Genomic DNA, 21,069 nt, shown 5'->3' with positions numbered 1-21,069 from the left:
AGCGCATATGAAGAACTCAAAGTCACATTTTAAAAAATCCCACAGGCCCATTTTCAACAGCTATGTGTGCTCAGAAACACAAAAACAGACAGACATTGCAGTGCAGTGAGTGTTGCATCCCCGTAATAAGTTCCTCAGAAGAGCAGGAAGAGAACAGTATCCTAAAGAGCTGAAATCTTCAACTTACTAGTGGGGGAACACTGAAGGCTGAGGTATATTTTCAATGTACTGCTCCACTTCTAGAGCTTTACATGGGAAGAAGAGAGTGAATCCTGACCCTTTCTGAAAGAAAAAAGGCCAAAAGGTATCTACTACCAGGAATGTTTTTGAGAGAAAGTGAGTATACAGAGTATACTCCAGCTGTCCCAAATCTCAGATGGTCTTAGCTAATTTCCTTGTGCACAGCAGTGTTTCTGCAGGCAGCTGTACTTGGAGAGGAGGTGGGCAGATGGAGGTGAAATCCCCATGAGTTTTGCTAGGGTGAAACTGTCTCTGGAACTGAAAGGACTCAGAGGTTTTCAGCTCATCATGTTTGAATGCTGTATGGAGGTTTCTTTGAACACTTCTTGAAACTTCTTTGAGTTTCATTGACCCCTCGGGCACTTTTGAAAATGGGACTGAGCCATGAACTTTCTTTGGAAATCATATCCATGTTTTCCTTATCCCTTAGGCATAGCTCTGCCAAGCAAATATATAATTAGACAGGGTCATGGCAGCAATGTGTACATCAGGCAAGTCAGGGTTGCAAATCGGGGAGATAAGAGTTCTCCCCCTTTGCTTCGTGATTTTGCACAACTCCCCATAATCCTGCTTTATCTAGCAGTGGTGATAAAAAAACGATCACTAGGTTAAGTGAAACTTTTTTTTTAAAAGAAATTTTTTCAGCAGATTAATCAAAATTAGACATTCACAGTGTCAGCTGCTGCAAATAACCTTTTGGGCCCAAACACCTTTTTTCTTGAGGAAAGAAAGGCAGTCAAGTTTATTTTTCCTTAAATATAGTAATTACAAACCTGCAAAAAGGTCATAAAAGTGTTTGAATTAATTTAAAAAGTGCCTTTTCTAGGAGCTGGATCAACAAATCTAAAAGAATAGAGATTCAGAACTTTGGATACACCTCAATTTAGTTCCCTTTTTAGCTTTGTTTATGGCAAAATAGTCCTGGTAGCTCAGATGAGAAATTCTGAGAACATCCAAGTTCACTGAAGTCCTGAACCCTGACTGTTTCAACGAAGACCAAATCTTTGGAGAACCAAAGCTAAATTCCAAGAGATCTCCAGAGCAGGTAAAACTTAAGCTTTTCAGAAATTTAGGTTCATTCCTTCAGGAAAAAGAGAGGTATATTCCTAACACCAGAGCAATCCACTGCCACAATTCAAATTCCAGACCAAAGACGTGAAGGCAAACAGAGCACCTGAGCTGAAGAACTTTAAGATTATACCATAAATTGGGCAAACACGTTTATTTTGTCCTAGCCTTTTTCTAACAGCTGACCCATTTCACTGACAGTTCAGGCAGTGGCAGTAATGTAATGAGCCTGAGACACAGAACATTTCAGCTTGTAAGTTTACAGTTCAGCTAAGTTATAAGTAACTGAGGACAGCTTTATTGTGGAAGGTGTCACGAAAATTGTAATGGGAGGCAACATTGTGTGCTACCCTTAATACAGTGCCAAATGATGAAATGTTTGGAACATTCAGTAGGCATGCTGAGCATATATGAACATGGTTATTATGTTTGCCTGAAGCATTAATGGCACTTAATGGCATTATTTAAATACTTCTCAAAGCAATGCAGAATGTTTCTGCAGCTCCTCATCTGTCTGCTATGCCTCTAGAAAGCAGCAATGCCTCCATGGCTGCTAATGCAATTATGACAAACTTCATAAATAAGATTCCCTCTTCAGGGTTAATTTCCAAATTTCTTTATGCTGTGAATAAGAAATTAAGTTAAAAGCAGATGTTTTAGGAAGTTAGGCAGGGCTCGAATGAGTTTAAATGTTAACACAGATTAATAAGTAGAATATTGTGTTCATTTGTGCTAATTATTTCCTCAGAAGGCATCCATCCTATTTAGGCAATTACACAGCCTCAATCCTATTTAGGCAATTACACAGCCTCAAGTCTTCATTTCTTACCGGTACTACCAAGGGACTCCATCTGCTAGTTTGAGTTTGAGACTGTTCATGTGTTTTTAATAACATAGATTTAGTTTGAAAGATGCACTTGAGCTGTTTCCATGTGAATATTCCACGCTTACAGAGAAATGCATTTAATCTAAATTTAAACTGTAGCTATAGTAACCAGCATTCACTGTGCTTCAGGAGGGCATATATAAGCCTACTCAGACAGAAGGAAACATGTTGTGTTAATTATCATTCTATCAAAACACTAGAGTTTGTATTTTGAAAAATAATCAGAAAATATGTATTCCTATTCCCCAGGCTTAGAAGGCAAGAGATTTGCAGGAATGTATTCTAATGCCTCTGATAAGCTAGCTTTAAGGGGTTCAATGGAGATTTCCTAGAGCAATTCCCAGTCTCAGACAAATAGGGTTAGTGTTTCAATTTCAGGTAGATGATCAGATTGTTTTACTTGAGCCAGTCAGTGGTAGATTCTGTAGATGATTTTGCAAAGGTAGGAAACATCACTTTTACAGTAATTCCATAATAATCAAGGTGAGTAAGGACATGTCCTTGTTTCATTCTTCTGACCATAGAACTCTAAATGTTGCCTGATTTTTGAGGAGTTTAATTCAGAGAGAGTAAATCTGTCCCTAGCAAGCTTTTCCTACACTCCCATGTCTGTTGAGAGGCAGTGCTGTTCTGCTGGTGCAGGGCAGCCAAGACTCCTCAAACCCAATCCCTCATTTGCCAGAAAACTCCTGCCTGGCTGAAGAAGTGACCTCAGTCTTTTCAATGTATGAAATTTGTTTCAAATGCTTGCTTTATGTATAGTAAGCTGCCAATGGTCTTGGGAGAGCAGGTATCAAACTTTTCATACAAAATGCTGCTATAATCAATATGTGTCTCTCTTTGTTTGTGTGTTCTTTTCTCCAGAGTGGAAAGAAAGGAGCGTGCACGTTTGAAGACGGTGAAGTTCAACGCGAAACCTGGTGTAATTGATGCAAAAGGGGTACGTAAAAATAGTGAAACCTTTTGAAATTGCACTTTACAGTTGTTTTATAAGTTTCAGAGTAGAGGAAATTTTAGCAACAAAAGGAGTATTTAGGTTGCTGCAACCAAGACCTGCAGAATAGTGAAATGTAGATCAGAGATTATTCTTTGAAATGATTAAATATTCTTTTTATAATACTACTGAATGACAGTGTCTCCTAAGGGGAAGATACTAAGAAAATAATGAGCATTCTGTGATAGCTATGATTTTAGTTAAATTATGGATAGAGAAGGAAATACTTTAAAAATGAATGCAGATGGATAGCAGATTAATGAAATAGGGGCAGAAGTGTAAACTCCCTGCCTTCAAAAGCTGTTAAATCACAAACTAAAGGTTGAAAGTTAAGGAGTCCTGGATAGAAAAAATTAGAGTTTGGGTGCTCTGCTATGACAGTTGTGACAGACATTGAACAGAGGTGTGTTTCACACCAGGCAAAATGGCCAAAGCAACACAAAATATGCAAGTTTCCTTCCACCAGTGCTGCCTGGACAAAACAGCATTCCTGCTGCTGCCACTCCACAGGGCTGCTTTATAGTGCCCAAGTCAGCAGTTCTTGTTAGCCTGATGGCTACTATCCTGTATATTGCCATCTGGCTGGCAAGTATTACAGCATGAGAAATGCCCACAGTCCTGGCTGTTAAGGTGTATTTTTCTGCTGAAGCATAGCTTGCAGTTGTAGCAGTAGTGAACACTTGACATTTGCAGGGATTTATTTTTGAAACCCATCCAGTTGGCATGTTTGGAATTTACAACTGAGGGCTTCTGTGAGCAAGCTATGAGACAGAGATTCAGCAACCATCAGGGAAAAGTCCTCTTTGGCTGCAGAAAACACAGGGTAGGGCCAAAACTGTGTGATGAGTGGACACAGTCATGGGTAGGTGCTAGCAAGGGGAAGAACCAAGTGGTTCAGCAGGTCCCTTCCAGACCTGCTGTTCAGTGGTCTTCTGCCTAGTTTGAAATTCTCATTCTTAGTCTCATCTTCCTTCAGTTTCCCCCTGTAATGGTAATACTAATAATTCCCTTATTCCCATTTATTCTGTCCTTTCAGACAGAATAGCAGGGTAAGAAATTCCTCTTGCTATGGACACACATTTCTGAGCACAAGGGGATCCAAGTCTCTACATGCCAGCAAAATAATATTTCAGACATACAAGTACTTCCCTGTTACTATGCTACAGAACAATTCCTGAATTCAATGCAAATGCAGAATTATGGCACTGACTGAAACAAGTTTTCCAGACTTGTAAGGCACATTATAAGGCTGTGCATTATTTGCATACGCAGCTAATTCAGTATAAAATATATAATGAAATGCACTAAGAAAAGCCTGATTCATCTGATTGCATTTCTTCAGAAGTCAGAATTTCATCTTTTAGTTTGAAATGACCACTCTCTGCAACCCTGTAAATTAATGTTGCCACTTAATATGAGAGATAATAAGTTCTATATTGCCAATGAAATCACTTGTTAAATGTCTATTTCCCATATATAATCAAAGCCGCAGGGGAATAATTCATTCCTATAACTAATGGTCCTTTTTCAAGTGATTCTGTCAAGAATTTAATTACCTCTTGATTCCCCAAATTGTTTTTCCATTTTTGTCATCAGTGTAACATTAATCTTCCAGCCACTCAACATCAGTTTGATTCAGTGTTTAGGCATTTGTGTAATTACAGACCAAGACCACTGTACCCTTTTGGGACCAAACCTTCCACATTAAATGAGATATTTGAGTACACATATATGTGTGTGGATTTTAGGTGTCAGTATTTTCATTTGGTCTTTCAGTGTCCAAAAAACAAGTAGTATAAGCTGTCTAAGAGTCCATGCTTTACTTTTTTTACTTTTTTTTTCAATTCTGGAGGAAACTTAGCCCAGGTAAATAGGGCTGCAGGAGGCCCAGAAAAAAGCTTTTTCTTCAAAATCAAGCTAAAATTCAGATGTGAATCAGCTTATGTGTGTTTGTGGCATCTTTGGCTCATACATTCATGACTGTGAGGGCAAGTGGAAATGTATTAGTTGATTCTAAAGATGAAACTGAGAGAAATCTTTTCATGGAATATTTCTAAATTTGGCCAGGAGATGTGCATGGAAGCATTTTAAAAATAATAATAATAATTTTTAAAAAACCTTAAATGAATACAGAGAATCTTTGGGGATTTGAAAAGGTAGAAGTGTACACTTTTACAATTTTACCTGAAGAATCTCACGAGCCCTGACTCATTTCTTCCCTTGTAGCAGCAAAGTTTAAGAACTAATAACCCGCAGCAAAGGTCTCGTGAGAAAATACCAAAATTTCTTTGAGATAACTATGATTTTAAAGTAGAAACTAGTTATTCTATGGGTTTATAAAGTCTTACACATTTTCATCTTTTTATACCTCATTTTTAATCCCAAATCTGGCGATAAGATACAAAGAAAGTGTTACAGATAGGGTGACATTTGTAGTTAAATCAGTTTCTTGTCTCTTGCTGGAAAGGTGTTTAAGAATGCTCAGCCAATACAGTTGACAAACCTGTTTGTAGGGAGAGCTAAAGGATAATCTTTCCAAAGGCCCAAAGTTCCTCTTTTTCGGGCCAAACTTGTATGTTATTTCATCTATAAAATTAGTTCAGCACTTCTTAAAAATGTGATCTAGAATATTTATATGACTTTAGATTTGTTTCACTGGACTTCTCCAGTCCATGCCTTGTGAAATTAAAGTTTACAAAATCAGGATGAATACAGCAACAGGGAATGTGAATCAAAATTAGGGAGCTCCAGGGAAACCTTCTGGTCTCAGGTTTAAATAAGGCAACAGATAGTACCTTTCCATGCAATGCATAATTAAATTCCCATGCTCATTATTACAGGATATTGCATAAAAAATAAATAAGTTAAAAAGGAATTAGGTAAGTCAGCAAGCAATGAAGCTAATGACAACTTTAAAACTTTTGTCATGTAACTCAGAATATATTAATTGTTAATTTCAATAAGAGATGTTATAAAAGGGGAAGGATCATATTACTTCTACTTTTCCTTTTAAATATCTGTAATTGGACAATGTCAAAAAGCTACTGGGCTAACTGTACTTCTGACTTAACCCAATAGAGCTACATTTCTTTCCTGTTCTGTTTATTTTGGCCCAAATAAATTTATTTGTTCAGGTTCAGAGACATCATCAGGATCCAGGCTACATTAACACCTTTAAAGATATCAAACCAGTTAGAGATGTTAACATCTATGTAGTAAAGAAAAGAATACAAATAAGGATATAAACAGCTTCATTTCACCAAGCAAAGACTGTGCTTCTGCTGTGTTGACCAAGTTCAGTCTCTATCTGCACTTATATAATTTTTGCAGTGAACTTCAGCAGCTTTTCCAATTGTTACTGAAGGTGGCTGGCAAATCAAACCCACCAGTCCCCTGCTCTGGTTCCCTATGGCCACTCTGTGCCACCCCAGCAAAGGACAGAGTTTCCAGGACAGTGGAAACATTAAAGCAAAGAGATGAATAAAGATAAGATAGCACAATTATGATTTCCTAAGCATTTGCTTTCTCAGTCTTTGGGGCTCACTGGTCTATGGATTATCAATGGAAAATGGAGCAGCCCAATGGTTTGTGTCTGATATTTTTGCTGGAGAAAGCCAAAGTTATGTAAGCACAAGCTTCATTAATAAATCTAATTACTGCTGTGTCGAACTCAAGATCATATCCCAGATATCTTCTGAGGCTCACCTTGCACCAAAAGGAGCAGGGCATGTGAGTAGCTGTGCGCAGGGTTATGTATCTGCCAAAGCAGCATACTGAATTCTTGGTCACTCTCCCTACCACAGGCTTCAGACTGAGCAAAAGTAGCCTTTCCTTTTCTAGTCCTAAAACCCACAGTTGTTGAGGGCTTTTCAGACTTTTTAGCGAATCAGACAGAGTGTCAAGTGATGAAAATATTGCAGGGGGAAAAGAGATTAGCCAGTAATCTGCTTTTTTCTTAACTTTTGTAATTACAACAGGTTTTTCAGGAGACAAAAATAGTACCTTCTGCTTTTCTCCCTGTTATATCACATACGCTTCCTTGACTGCTTCTTGAAAATATTCTACAGTTGAAATCGTAGCTCTTGGAAAGACTTTTAACAGCATCTCAGTTTTACTAATATTTATGGATGTTGCCTGTTTCCAGAGATGTGTTGAAATATCAAGAAACGTATAGTTAAATCTTAATTTTATAGAGAGAACTGGTGTTTTTATACCACCTGCCTTTTCATTTCACACCTTATCTGGCCAGTGACTCCAGAATATTGTGTTCTGGACAAATACTCTATTTCATTTCTCAATGAAATGAAAGTGATGTCTCTCACAATCTCCATTTTTAATGTGTGTGTCAGGGTGTGGGGAGATATTCAGCCCATGTTCACTGGGAAGCATTTCCAGGTGGGTGCCTGCCCTAGTGAGACTGCTCAGCAGGGTGCTGAACAGGGATGGGGTGTCTGCCAAGAAAAGGAACAGCCCCATCCCTCTAAAATCCCTCCCAGCTCTGCTGCTCATCAGCAGGGCAGGTCCTGGGCTGTGAGCCACACCAGACTGCTCCATCACTACCTATTAGGGTTTTTTCTATTCACTCAGCTTGTCATCCACAGTTCTTTTCAGATTCCAGTCAGATCACCTACATCACACTCAGCCAGCCTCTTCAATTGCCTCTGAATGAATTTATTAGGACAGTCAGAACCTTGATACCATTTAATAATATTTCTTATGTGCAGATTTTCTTTAGAGATCCCACAGCCCTGCCTGAAATGTAAGGTCATCCTCTTGCTTTATTGTCATTTTAGCAACACTGCACTGAGGCATGAAAGGAAAAAGCAAAACCTGACTGAGATAGTAAATTCGATATTGTGGGGTAAACAAAACCCTCTGCATACTTAATGCACCTCTCCTCCAAGTGTCAAAATTCAGTGACTGGCAGGACTTGATACACAAGACACCTTTTGACAGTTTATTAAGTATTTGAAGAGGGGGAGGAGGGAAAGCCAGACATATAAACCCACATATTTCCAAACCATTTATGCTCTAGAAATCATTATATTTTCAGCCCTAGTCATCAAATCAGAGCAAAACTGGTCTTTAGGAACCTCAGGTGGTCACCTCTGCCCTGAGGGTGTCGTCTGTAACTTCCTCCTGTCTCTCAGACTTGTCTAATCTCTCCTTAAAGACCTGCCATAAAAGATATTTCATACTCTTCCCAAACAGCCTACTTCAGTGTTTCACTCTCCTCATCATTATAAATGGCTGAACTGCTGCAGTTTAACCATTTTTATTTCTTCTTCTATGAATGTCTCTGGAGATCGGATTATTTGTCCTCATCATCACAAAGCAGAAGCTTCAGTCACACCTGCCCTGGTCTCAGGTACAGCATCTTGTGCTAGTGGTTCACCAGGGCAGATCTGGGTGTATCAATGCAGAGAAAAAGGCAATTATCTCAACTGAATCCCTGATTCTCAGAAAAAAAGCTGTGTATTAGGCTGTCTGTGCCCTCTCTCTGCCTAATGAATATTTTTTTCTAACATTGGGGCTTTACTAGGCTTCCATTTTCTAAGTATAAAGGTTCACTACTTTTAGGGAAAAGCAGTTCTAAAAGTAGTCCTAATCTGAAAGTTTTCCACATTGTGCAGTGGATTTTGACCAACTTTTCTTTGGACTTCTTTTCTAAAGACCTTTGACACAATGAATAGATTTCCTAAAATGATTGGTACTGAGCCAAATATAGAAGTAGAGGAAAATCCACAGACTGAGTACATTCAACAAGCTGCTAATATGGGGAGCTTGTGAACACTCAGTCTGTAGTTTACAGGGCCATCATTCCCAGAAAGGCAAAGGGGAATATCCTTTGCAGGCACAAGGGGAAGCAGAGGGCCAGGCACTGATCTCTTGTCTGTGGTGACAGTGACAGGACCAGAGGGAATGGCCTGACATTGAGTCAGGGGAGGTTTAGGTTAGATATTGGGGAAACCTTCTTCACCCAGAGGGTGGTTGGGCACTGGAACAGGCTCTCCAGTGAGGTGGTCACAGCATCAAGCCTGGCAGAGCTCAAGAAGTGTTTGTACAATGCTTTCGGGGACACGGTGTGACTCATGGGGATGGTGCTGTGCAGGACTGGGAGTTGGACTCAGTGATCCTTGTGGGTCCCTTCCAACTCAGGATATTCTATGATTCCATGGTTTTCTCTCTGTTGGATTTAAGTTCTGTCAAAGGCTGTAAGACCTCCAAAATGGGGTAACATTGGATGTCACGGAAGAATCAGATCAGTTCTGCAAACAGGAACACAAACAGTTCCTGTTTGTGGAACAACTTGGTCCAGTTAGGTGATGACTTCTTCCCACATAGGAGTGTGGTGGTTTTCACACCAGCAGGAAATTTAACTCCAAATAAGCCACTCCCTCTGGCTGATTTCCAGTAAAGGGTGCCCAGCTTTTCCTGCTGAATCCACACACCCCAGGGATGATATGTGTGGTGTAGAATAATAGCTTGGTCACAGGCACACAGCGCTAAACTCCACCCCCCCTCTGTAGCCAGGACAAGGAGGAAAATCTGAATCTCATTTGTCCAACTGCCCTTGTTCTTTCATGAATTTTCACATCCTCCACAGCTCTGTCTTCACACTTCATGATAGCTGGAGCTGGTGCCAGGCTGTGGATGCTGGCTGTACTTTTGGATTGACCTGAGCCTGCAATATTGGGCTGCCCTGACCATTCCCCTTGAGCTGAACACTTTTTGCTCAGCATTTCTCCAAGCTACATTAGAAATACTGCTGTCATCAGCATCTGCTTCACTCATGTGCTGAAGTAATCAAATGAAATTCAAATGATAAAACAGCAGGTAGCCAGAAAAATTTAACTGTGCAGATTCTTGTTGCTCCAGGTTATCTTCAGGTACTCCACAAACACATGGGGTAATTTAATAATAATACCTGTGGGGCCCAGGTACAGTCAAAAATAAAGGGAAACAAGTGAGTCTTCAGTTTCATGTCATGGTAGCAATGTGACTCTGGCAGGGAATTGGTATGCCTTAAAGAATCTGGGTTTTTAAGAAGATGATTCAGTTCTAAAAATTGTGAAAAAATAACCATCAGGTGAAATTTGTGGCTTTCACCCAGCTGAAGTGAACAAATATGTTTCCATGGCTTTCTTTTAAAAATCCAGTAGAATTAGAGTATTTGAAAGAATTTCTTTCAAATTGAAAGAAAATATTAAAGTAAAAAATCTTTGGGTCTGTTTTCCATACTTCATTTTATCAAGAAGTGCAAATTCTAAATATCAGCCAGGAATTTGTAAGCATAATGGATTGGAGTAAACAAAAATGAGAAATAAAGGATTTGTCATTGAATTTATCCAGATGATGAAAAATATTTCTGCCTAGTGGCATCTTGACAGTCAAAGAAAATACTAAAATAGTATTTTTTTTCAGTTATTGAGCAATATAAATACATGTATTTTATAGATTTTTCAGGGTTTTTTCTGTAATCTTTCTGTAATCCTGATAATTGTGTAGAGTTTTATTTCTAGTATTGTTTCTTAGGTCACAATAATGTTAGGGACTATGATATCTGTACTATCTATCCCACAGTAAGTTTGTGCCATCTCTGCTTAGGTAAGAGAAATTTTTAGGACAGTCACTGACATAAACATACATAGCACAATGTTTAAATCAGTCACAGATTAAATATAACACAGTGAAAATTTGCTAGGACAGGTAAAATACCAAAGTTTATGGCTGAGAGTTAATTGTTTTTCTTCTAAGCTGTTCCAGCAGAAATTTGTGCTAAGTTGAACTTCATGTGTGGTCTATTTTTATAACTTGCTGTCTAATATCCTGAATTAAATAGCAGGAAGTTTGTATGTATGTCTAGATAATGCCAGATTTAATTGGATTTTCTTCTAAAAATTCAGTTGAAAAGAAAAAATTATACTATTGGCAATAGATATTGTCAGAGAATTAGAGATCAAAGTTTTCTCTTAGTAAGACATCACACAAAAATCCAGAAGTGTGGAGTTAAGCATCAACACTCATCCAGAAGAGACATGCTCTGTATTTCACTTCTTTATTTCTGTGCAATTTAAGCACCTCAGTGGTGATTGCCTTAGTGACTCAGAGACCACTTGGAAGGTTATAGGGACACAGGAACTGCCACCTGGGTCAAAGCCACAGTCCATCTAACTTGATGTCCTGCCTGTGAGATGCATTACTGGAAGATGTAGGAACTTCACCTCCTACACAAACCTAAAATCAATCTCTTAGAGATTGACCTTGGGGGTTTTTTTCCCACACCTTTATTTATTATAACTTTAACTATAAGGCCTAAAGAAATCAGTGTTTTAAAGTAAACCATGAGCCTGGTATGACTTATGTTTCCTGAGTCAGACCTTTGCCATAATTCAGCCTGCTACACCTGTCACTCTTCCTTTAACTCAAAAGGGAACTTCAGAAGATTATCTTGTCCAACTGTCTTTCCATAAGTATAGTTTGAAGGCATATAGGTATTGTAAATCTTTCTCCACTGCTCCATCACAAGAGTAACAAAGGTCTTTATCTAACTTATTTTTATGCAATGTCCATTTAATGCAGTAGTTTGCACTTGTACAAGTGGACAGCACTTGATTCCATTAATGTTTCCACAATATATAGTTATAAAGGAGCAAGTTGGTGTTTTTTTTAATAATATGGATAACCAACACCTTTTGTAGCTTTATTTAATAGCGAAACTAATTCAAAAGGCTGCATAGAGAGCAAAATACTTAATTTCATTTTAAAACCTAAAGAAGCACCAGCAGTCAACTGGGAAAACCTGTGGGTCTGGTTGATCAGATAATCCCAAAACTTTGCCAAGTGTACAGCAATGCTACCTTTGATCTCTGGGCTGTTTTGACATCGTTGTTGCACAAAGGCTGCTGAGACAGGCTCACATGTGCAAAGCAGGATCAGTAGCTGATGACATACATAAGCTCGAAGTGGGAAAGTGCCTTTTTGGAAAAAAATATTTACCAGAGTAGAGAACATTTAAGACAACGTTGCCAAGCATCAAATACTCTTTCTGACTCCAGCTGGAGACTTGAGGAAGGAGAGGAAGACCTTCACACTGCCCAAATGGCTGCAGTGAGCTGGGCTAGGTCCAAGCCCATGCTGGACCACAGCACAGCTCTGAGATGCTGGGTCTGTGAGCATCTCATCACAGAAACACAGATGTTGGAGCTGGGAGAGGCTTGTTGTTTAGCTTTTTTCCTTTCACCACCCCCTTCTCTCCAGGCACTGCAGTGTTATTCCCCACAGTACTTAAGATTAGCAGATTTGTTTTAAATGTGAAAAAATTATCTAGGCTTTTCCACTTCCCTTGGGGCAGATTATTCTACATCCAAATTGATTTCACTGTCAAGGAGCTTTGCCCTTTCTTATTTTCACACCATCAATTCCAGTGCTGCTGTTTGAACAATTCCTTCCCACTATCTTGGTGTACAACCTTCAAATACACATAAATTACCTTGGCTGTCACATAAGCAAGATTTTATGTTGGTGTTTCATCTTGCTAACAAAGTTACCATGCAAACACAGAAAAGCACTCCCTTCATACCTTGCACCAAGTTAAATACAGGTTTGCAAAATTGGAAATACTGGTTTTGCATATTTTCTTGAAAATCTATTAGTCTTTCTTCTCCCCTGGTAGTTTATGTTGGGTTTAACTGTTGTTTTGTTCAGAATTAAAAATGAGTTGCTGGCAGACAAGTAGCAATAAGTCAGTCTTTAGAAAAAAAGATTATTAGCATTTCATACTCATGAATACTAAGCCACACTACCCTTATCTGGAGAAGCTAGGCAGCATGAACTTTTTAAATCAGGCTTTTACTTTTTTCTCTTGGATTGCAAACACCCAAATCTCCCTACAACTTCATGGTAAAACAAAGCAAGCAGAGTTATTTCCATCTACGCTTCTTCTCACCCAGTTGATTCTCACGTATCAAAACAGGTCATGGTGCAAAATTTCAGTAAGGAATGACTGTAGCCAAGACTTGAAGTATCTAAGAAAACTAAAGGCTGAACTTAACAGAATAGGGAAGTCCTTCCCCTCCCATCTCATAAAACATCATAGGGACGTTGGCAAGTGCTGCTTGCCAGCATGTAATTGTGTGTGCAGACTGAGAATGAAAGATATGCATCTCAAAGAATACACTCTGTGATCTCAACCAGGCTTACAGTGCCACTAACCACTCCTCAGCTTATCTTTTGCACAGACATCATGAAGTGCTTTCTGTGTGTGTGAACACAGCCATGGCCAAGTTCAGGGTTACTCCAGAAAAGCAAGGATGGCTCAGTATCCTCTGTCAATCCTCTAGCCTTGTTCAAGGAGACCAAGGAGACCCGGAGACTTCAAATTCATCATGGCTTGGGATTGCCAGGTGAAAAACAAGTGAGGTTATACATATGCCTTTTAATAGAAATAACACTGAGTATATACTACAGTCCAAAAATTTTCTTTCTGGTGTTAGTGCAAATTTTTGGTATGATAGGAGATATTTAAAATATATAATACAGAGAGTTGTAAAATTAAAATATTTAAATATAGGGACTTAACACTGTTTGAGTGTCCAAACCTTTATTAAAGTCAGTGTTCAAATGAGTAAATGAATCTCCCTAATACAAAAAGTGTCAATTAAATATAGAGAAAAGGATTGCAGAGACATAATGTTAATAAATTTTGTAGATTTTTGTAGATGGCTGTGTACGTGAGAGATTTTTATTTAGCTTGGGCCAAAACCAGTTATTAAAGGAGAAGAATAAGAAAACTACATGGCAGATGAGAAGCAGTAAAATTAATTTCTCATATATGCTGCTAGACCAATCTGAGACCAAAACTGACATACATAATCATATAGCATAAAAACTAGGTTAAAGCATAGCTCAAACCTGCCTAAAATTAGATGATATGTGGAATTCATCTGCACCTTGTAAAAAAGAATTTCACAGCCAATTCTCTGGAACAGCTTTCTCTCAGGTGATCCCTGCACACTGGTTCCCAACTCATGGCTGAGGATTAACATTTGTTGAATGAAATAGCAAAAGAAAGCATTCCCAAAGTAGTTGGGAGTTTATTAGCTTTGAGGAGATAGAGCTGTTAGAGTACCATGAAAAATCTTTCCCCAACATATTAAGATCTTCTGCAAAGCATAAAGAGGACAACCTCTTTCAAGAGCACATCTGCACTAAGTACTATGGGTTGAATCACCTATATAGGTAATAAAAAAATGTGGGAAGAAGCTCAAAGTAAACAACAATATAGTTGCCTATTGCAGTATGGTGCACCTATCAAATTACTGAGACTGTTTTTTGTGATGTTTACCACTATAAAGCAAATTTTGAAATTGGATTGTTCATTTAATGTTACATGAAAATTCCCCTTGAAAACCACTACCCCATTAGCTGATGAGTAACGTATATATGGCTGCTGAGCCTAAGGAAAAACATTTTAAATACAAAACTGATGTTGACACAAAAAAGTACCAAAGCGAGATCTCGAGAAGAGGAAACACACAGCGGTTTAATGTCTGTCACAACCAGGGAAGGTTGGTATGTGTAACCCAGGCTTGCATAACTGGGGAATCTGGGGATACTTGGTCAAGCAAGAGTGCACAGTGCACATCACAATTATTTTTCGTGGCTTCTTCAAAACACAGTCTATACTTAAGCAGTATCAAACAAGTATTCAAGCCAGAACAGCAGTGAAAGCTTTCCTCCACTTTTTTTTTCCTGAGAAGAGACTCTTTTCCATCACAGATCCAATGATGTGAATGATGTCACTGTTCTGTTGTCAAACAAGTTGAATTTTTCATTTTCCTTTTAGTCTTAGGCACTTGTCTGTTTAAAGCACCTACTATTGCCATTTCCTAGGTTAGTGGTAATCTGTGTGAAGTGATGGCAGTGACAGATACAAGTAATCTATTGTACAGGTTTTCCACTGCAACTGAAATGCCTGTGTTATTTGAGATTACAGGTTTTTACATTATCATGGCAATTACAATGAATCCATTTTCAGGCAATTTTTCACTGACTTTCAGAAACTCTGCCTGCATAAATGCTGTTGAATCAGGCTGAGCTTGTTATCACAATTGCAATTCCAGTTGTATGCAACTTTTTGTATCAGGCAGAGAGATGCAGGGAAATACCTCTGCCTCATTTATCCTACATCTATTCCACAGCTTTCCAGAAACATAGGGAGCCAATGGCTCCAGAATATTTGACAGATCCAAAGTTTCCATTGTACAGAAATAAAATTTCTCAAATATACATCTGAGTTTTGCAGTTTAGCCTTGCCACAGAGCCTCATATGCATGATCCTTTCTTAAAAAAGAAAATGCACACTCAATGTTGGTCTCTACTCTTCCACCAGTGGAGCAAAATCTGGAATTAACTTTGGAGCAAAATCTGGAATTAACAAGGTGTATCAATAGAAACATGATTTTATTCTGTGTGAGTCTCTCTCTTCACTCTTTGCTAAGCCCCTTGTCTCTACCCATTAGAGATATAAATCATGATATCTGTAAAAAGCATTTTCTGGGTGTCAGCAGGATTTCACATCCTTAAAGTGGAGACCATCAGAGTTTAATCCCATTCATATTGGATACAAAACCAAAATCAAGGCTCTTGTATTTAATTTCTTGTGAAGAAATATGAACTTAATTTCAGAGAATAAACACTTGGTAAGCTCATTCAGTTAATATCAAGGATTAATTATTTCTGTAAGTTTGCAGAGTCAGACCCATTTTATTGTTTTATAATATTCTACAGTTTCTTTGTTATTCTAAATATAAACCTTCTGACTACACCACGATAGTTTATATGGTCATTAACATGAAGATACACATTGATTAATATATAGAAATATCATCACATGCATAAACATACTTGGTTATGGATATTAATATAACTAGATCAGCTTTATTTTAGGAACAAAGCTTTTTAATGGTGTAAATGCAGTGACATAGTTGCACATGATAGTCATCTGCAACGAATTGTCAGATTTTGATCACCCAAATTGAAGTGGAACAGTATCTTATTAAAAAAGGAACCCAGTACTTGAAGCTGCAAAAGGAGAAAAATTTTATATAACACTATAGAATATCTGTTTAGTTTGGTGTATACTGTTAGATCATGCATAAGTGTGAAAATAATATATGCTTTTCTGGTGAAAATTTGCTTTCTGAAGTTTTTCCTCTTGACTGTTGGGGGAAAAAATTGAAACTATATATATAAGTGTTATTTCTCATATAATTTCTGTGAAACACCACATATTTATTTATTAGCTTGATAACATTCTCTTGAATTCCAAAGTGAAATGGCGTTCTGTAATGAAGTGGTTGCAATTTTAAAACCCCCTTGCTTTTTGAGGCGTTACTGTTTATATATTTTTTTCCTTTTAAAAGTGTAATGCCAATAGCATTACTATGTCAAATACAGATAAATCATGACAAACAACATTTTCACAAACAGAAATGTTAACATGCTACATTCCTTTCTTTGGAAAAGTAAAAGAAATTATCACAGAAAACACATTTTAATTTAATTATATCCATTAGGTCATTCAAGTGATGTAATGTGCATGTCAGTCCTCCTTTCATCCATAGATTACTTTAATCCTTCATGTGCTCTTTTTTTTTTTCCTCTGGCTTTCTTTCATACTTGCTTTGTTTTGAAATTGCATGCTGTCTGGATTATTTGTGCATGACCTCCACATTACTTTCACATTTAATGTTTACATACTCTGAGAGATTTTCATGGATCATTTATTCTACATGTGCATTTTTTTTTCTTTGTTTTCAGTTACTAAACTTAAATTATGCTTGAAATGTAAAAGTGGCATGAAACTTTCGTGACACGAGTTTCCAACTATTTTAACAGAGTTTTTTAGTATGCGTCTTTCAGAAATACGTATTCTAAACCACATTTTATACCATGATTTCAAAATGTAAGAAAATTCATTATGTTCTGAGACTTTAAATATATTCCATTGCAAAACTGGAGCCTAATGCTGGTTATATTCAATTTGAGCAATGACAAATGCATGAGATTGGTCCTTTAAATGACTTGAGAAGGTCTCTGCTCTCTTGGAGGTCATCACTTGCAAAGTCCTGTGTCTGAATATGTTCAGTGTAAGAGACATTATAGGTCATTGTCTGACTCACAGCACAGATCACTTCAGACACACCCTGTCTGCAGCTCTGTGTAGGTGCCCTGTAGAAATGCCAGCTTCTTTCAATTGACTATATAGGGACCCTATTTATTTATGTAGTATCTGAAATTAATGTTCCAAGTAGGCATGTCCTGCGTTTTCACAGTATGGTGCTGTGAGTCCTTGTGACTCTCTATGAAATCAAAGGTTTTAACATGTAAGAAACCCCAATTTCTTCTATATTAATTTCTGACTTGAAGAATTACGGCAAAATACATTGCTCAGCATGCAATGAAAGACTGCTTATCAGCAGAATTCTATTTCTAAATCACATAGGACTAAAAGTATATCCCAAGAAACCTAACGAATAAACATATCTCTATAAAACAAAACAAAGTATTTATTCTCATTATGCCAAAAAAAAAAGTTAAAACATACTTAAGAAATTGTTGATAAAGAGGCCAAATAAAAAAGTATAAAATCAACAGCACCTACCAGTAAAAAATTTTTCATTTTAATTGACACAGGGCTGAATCCACATCCTGCAAGTAAATCAAGGGCTTCCACTTTCCACATTACAGCCTATTCTTTTCAGACAGCAAATTAATTCTGTGCACAGTCTGCTATGATTAAAGATGGATGGCTTGATCTCAAAGCATGCTGAACCATCTGTAGCCCTTCATCCAAACAAGCCAAACACAACACTTTCCAAGTAAGGAGCTGAACATTGTGACTTAAAACCTCTGGAATCAAATTGATCCAGTCTCCAGGAGCTTTGCCTTCAACCTTCAGACCTCACCGCAGCTACCTCTGATTCTTTGCAGGCACTTGGTTTGTGCTGATTTGAGTCACTACAGTTCTCTCCACTTTTACAAACTAGTTGTTTTGTCAGCATGAGTGTGACAACAATTAGACGTCCCTGTTTTTGCCCCATGCCTTTTCTCCTTCACAGTCATTCAATGACAAGCGTAAAAAGAACTTCATCTTTTCACGAAAATTCCCATTCTACAAGAGCAAGGAGCAGAGTGAGCAGGAAACAAGTGATCCAGAACGTAAGTAACCTCTTGGAGACGATGTCACATGCAGCAGCACAACAAATGGGTGACACGCATGATGCCAGTATCCCACACATCTAGGCAAATATCTGTCATAGGCAGGCAGGAGAGGTATTACTACTGTGACCAATGTATGACTGCAGTTTGGATCCAGCTTCTCCTTCCATCTCTGGAAATACTATTTTCAGAAAAATAAAGCAGTGACCTTAACTTTTGGAAGCACAAATATGGCTCCTCAAAGTTGTTGTGACACCTGTCATAAATCCAAAGTTGTCTCTCGGAAATATTCCCAGAGCAGAATTGGCTCAAAAGAAGGCAAATGTGTGATTTCTTTCACAAAAAACCAATTACGTTTTAAAATATCTCTTCTAATCTTTTTTTGCCTTTGACTTTCACCAAGTTGATTTCCATGGGCAGCTTCACTGAAGTTTAGCAATTAAATGAAGCAACCATGTTAACAGCTTAAAGAACTAAATTGGATCTTAGAATGTGTACCACCACCATAAGCATTTATTGCTTGCTTAAATTATATAGGGAACCAGCATTATTAAAAATATTTGCTAGTTCCAAGCCCAAATATTCACTTTTTTTCTTAATAATTCCATCCTAAATTTATCCACTGAGGACAGTTTTTGGAACTTTATTTATCTGGTTGTTCCTTCTTCCTCACAGCTCCAAAAGGCACATTTCACAGTCACTGCCTCTTTCTTTGGCTGAATTCCCATAGAATATGGGTCTAAATTTGTTTCAGAAAGAAAAGGCAGGGATCCAGATTGCTCAATCAACATGGTCAGTCATGGTAGTATCCATTTCAACTCCACTGACTTCTTCCTTCCTCTTCTGCGGCTGTTCTTCCTTTCTCATTGCTCTCTCTGGGGACTTCCGTGCAGGACATCCCCGGATTAGGTGACGACGGTTATGGAACAAAGACTCTGAGTAAGTTCCCAGGAATGGTCACTGTAAACCCTTTTTTGTTTTGTTTTGTTTTGGCTTCTGTTCCTTCTCTGAGGACCCTCCACTCCTAGCATGCACAAGATAGAGTTTTATTTGTTACCCAGCTGTGAATGCATTACAAATGTTTCAATCGTTCTGTTCTGCATGACTGGTATTAAATAACATACAGTGTATCAAGCAGACACTTTCACTTCTTTTGTAATAACACCTTTTGTTTCTGACAGTATGTTATTGTTCCCATCATGGCAGTTCTGTAGAGTAGCATACCTAGAACGCGTTTTGCTGCCTAGACTGCTCTTTTCAGCAACAATCCCTCCCTCTCCATCTAAAGGGAAACTTAAACATTTTAACATGATCACATCCTGAGGAGATCAGTAGAAAATTAGTTTACGCTGTTGCTTCTGCATTTTCAGCTTTTTGCATGGGAGTGTTTGTTACTTTGCTGGATTTTAGACTAGTATTTGTCATTAATGGAAGAAGTCATTTGCAGGCTAGAGAAGACCATGCATTCTCCAAAGCTAATTTTGGACTGATTTTCACCATTAGTAACCTATTCTTTGTCACACAACCTTAATCAATTTTTTTTCTGATGCAGCAATCCTGTCTCAAGACTTGGCATTGCAGAGTGTGTAATGTGTCAGATCATTGCTCAGAAACAATTTTTCTTCCTCAAAGTTTAGACCAGAAAAACTGTATAGAATGAAATATTTGCTGCTGATTTCTACTATATATAGCTACATTAAATTCTGTGTCCAGAGCTAAATAATTTAAACAAAATGCCACTTGCATGTGTTTGGCTACTTCTTCCTCAGTTCTTATTCCTTTTCTTAAGCACCAAGTAATTTGAGCAAAATGTGTGTTAATGCTGCATTGCCTACTGTTTTGTATGTGCTTTTTAATTGCAGGAATGCACATCCATGCACACAGTCTTGGAGATCATTCTGTTTCTGACTGATTTGTTGAAGAGACATTTTAATGGTTTACCTTTAAGCCATGCAGTGGCTCACAATTCAAAGATGAAAGCTTTATCTCTTCTACAAGGAAGAATGGTTCTGCAAGACTGGTTTTGTCAGTGATAGACAGCAAATGTCACTGCCACCTGAATTTTTACCATTCTGTGATCATTTAAATGTCATAGCAGCTCATTAGCAACAAATGCAGATCCTTCCCTGCCAGAGAAGAGTAAAATACTTTAGATCTGATAACCTTACCGAATACTTGTGTCCTTACAAAGACAATTCCTCATAACATCCAGGCATTGGAAAGGTAACTGAATTCTGCAAATTCATATGGAACAAAGTAGCACAGAGGTATTATATAGACTGTAGTGCTTCTATTAATATTGCACCTAGTTTAAAATTACTGGCACGCCTGTAGACATTCCTACCATCCAAATTTTGTTAATTCTCAACCTAGACATGCTTTTTAATGACATTTCTTACTATAAAGGATATATGCTATTTTTAAATAAAGTTGTTCAGGGTCCTGTATAGCACATTATCCTGAGATAACCCTTGTTAACTTGCTATGAAATGTCTGAAAGTCATTATGCTGTTTTCTTCTAAATATAAGTTGAATTTTTTAAAGCTTCTTCCTAAGTCCAAGAACAAGGTTTCCCATTACTGTTTTTATCAGCTATCATCCCCTCTCATTTCTGCTGCTCCAGTAGCCCCATCATTCCCAGTCTATGAACCCTAAG

General features: G+C 37.9%; 1 protein-coding gene across 16 annotated transcripts in view; it reads left to right on the top strand.

The window, feature by feature from the left end:
* The window catches only part of DLG2 (discs large MAGUK scaffold protein 2), a 981,187-nt gene that overhangs the window by 936,124 nt on the left and 23,994 nt on the right, over window positions 1–21,069 (top strand). For all 16 annotated transcript variants that reach the window (XM_085065660.1, XM_085065786.1, XM_085065682.1 and 13 more), the window contains 2 exons: window positions 3,059–3,134; window positions 18,314–18,413. In XM_085065660.1, coding sequence (XP_084921786.1) covers window positions 3,059–3,134; window positions 18,314–18,413 — 176 coding nt within the window. The remainder of the gene's footprint in view (window positions 1–3,058; window positions 3,135–18,313; window positions 18,414–21,069) is intronic.

This window comes from Lichenostomus cassidix, chromosome 1, assembly GCF_008360975.1.
Source record: "Lichenostomus cassidix isolate B80296 chromosome 1, HeHo_3.0, whole genome shotgun sequence".
NCBI classification, from domain to species: domain Eukaryota; kingdom Metazoa; phylum Chordata; class Aves; order Passeriformes; family Meliphagidae; genus Lichenostomus; species Lichenostomus cassidix.
The sequence above is the reverse complement of the archived record's forward strand: the minus strand, read 5'-3'. Positions and strand labels throughout refer to the sequence as shown.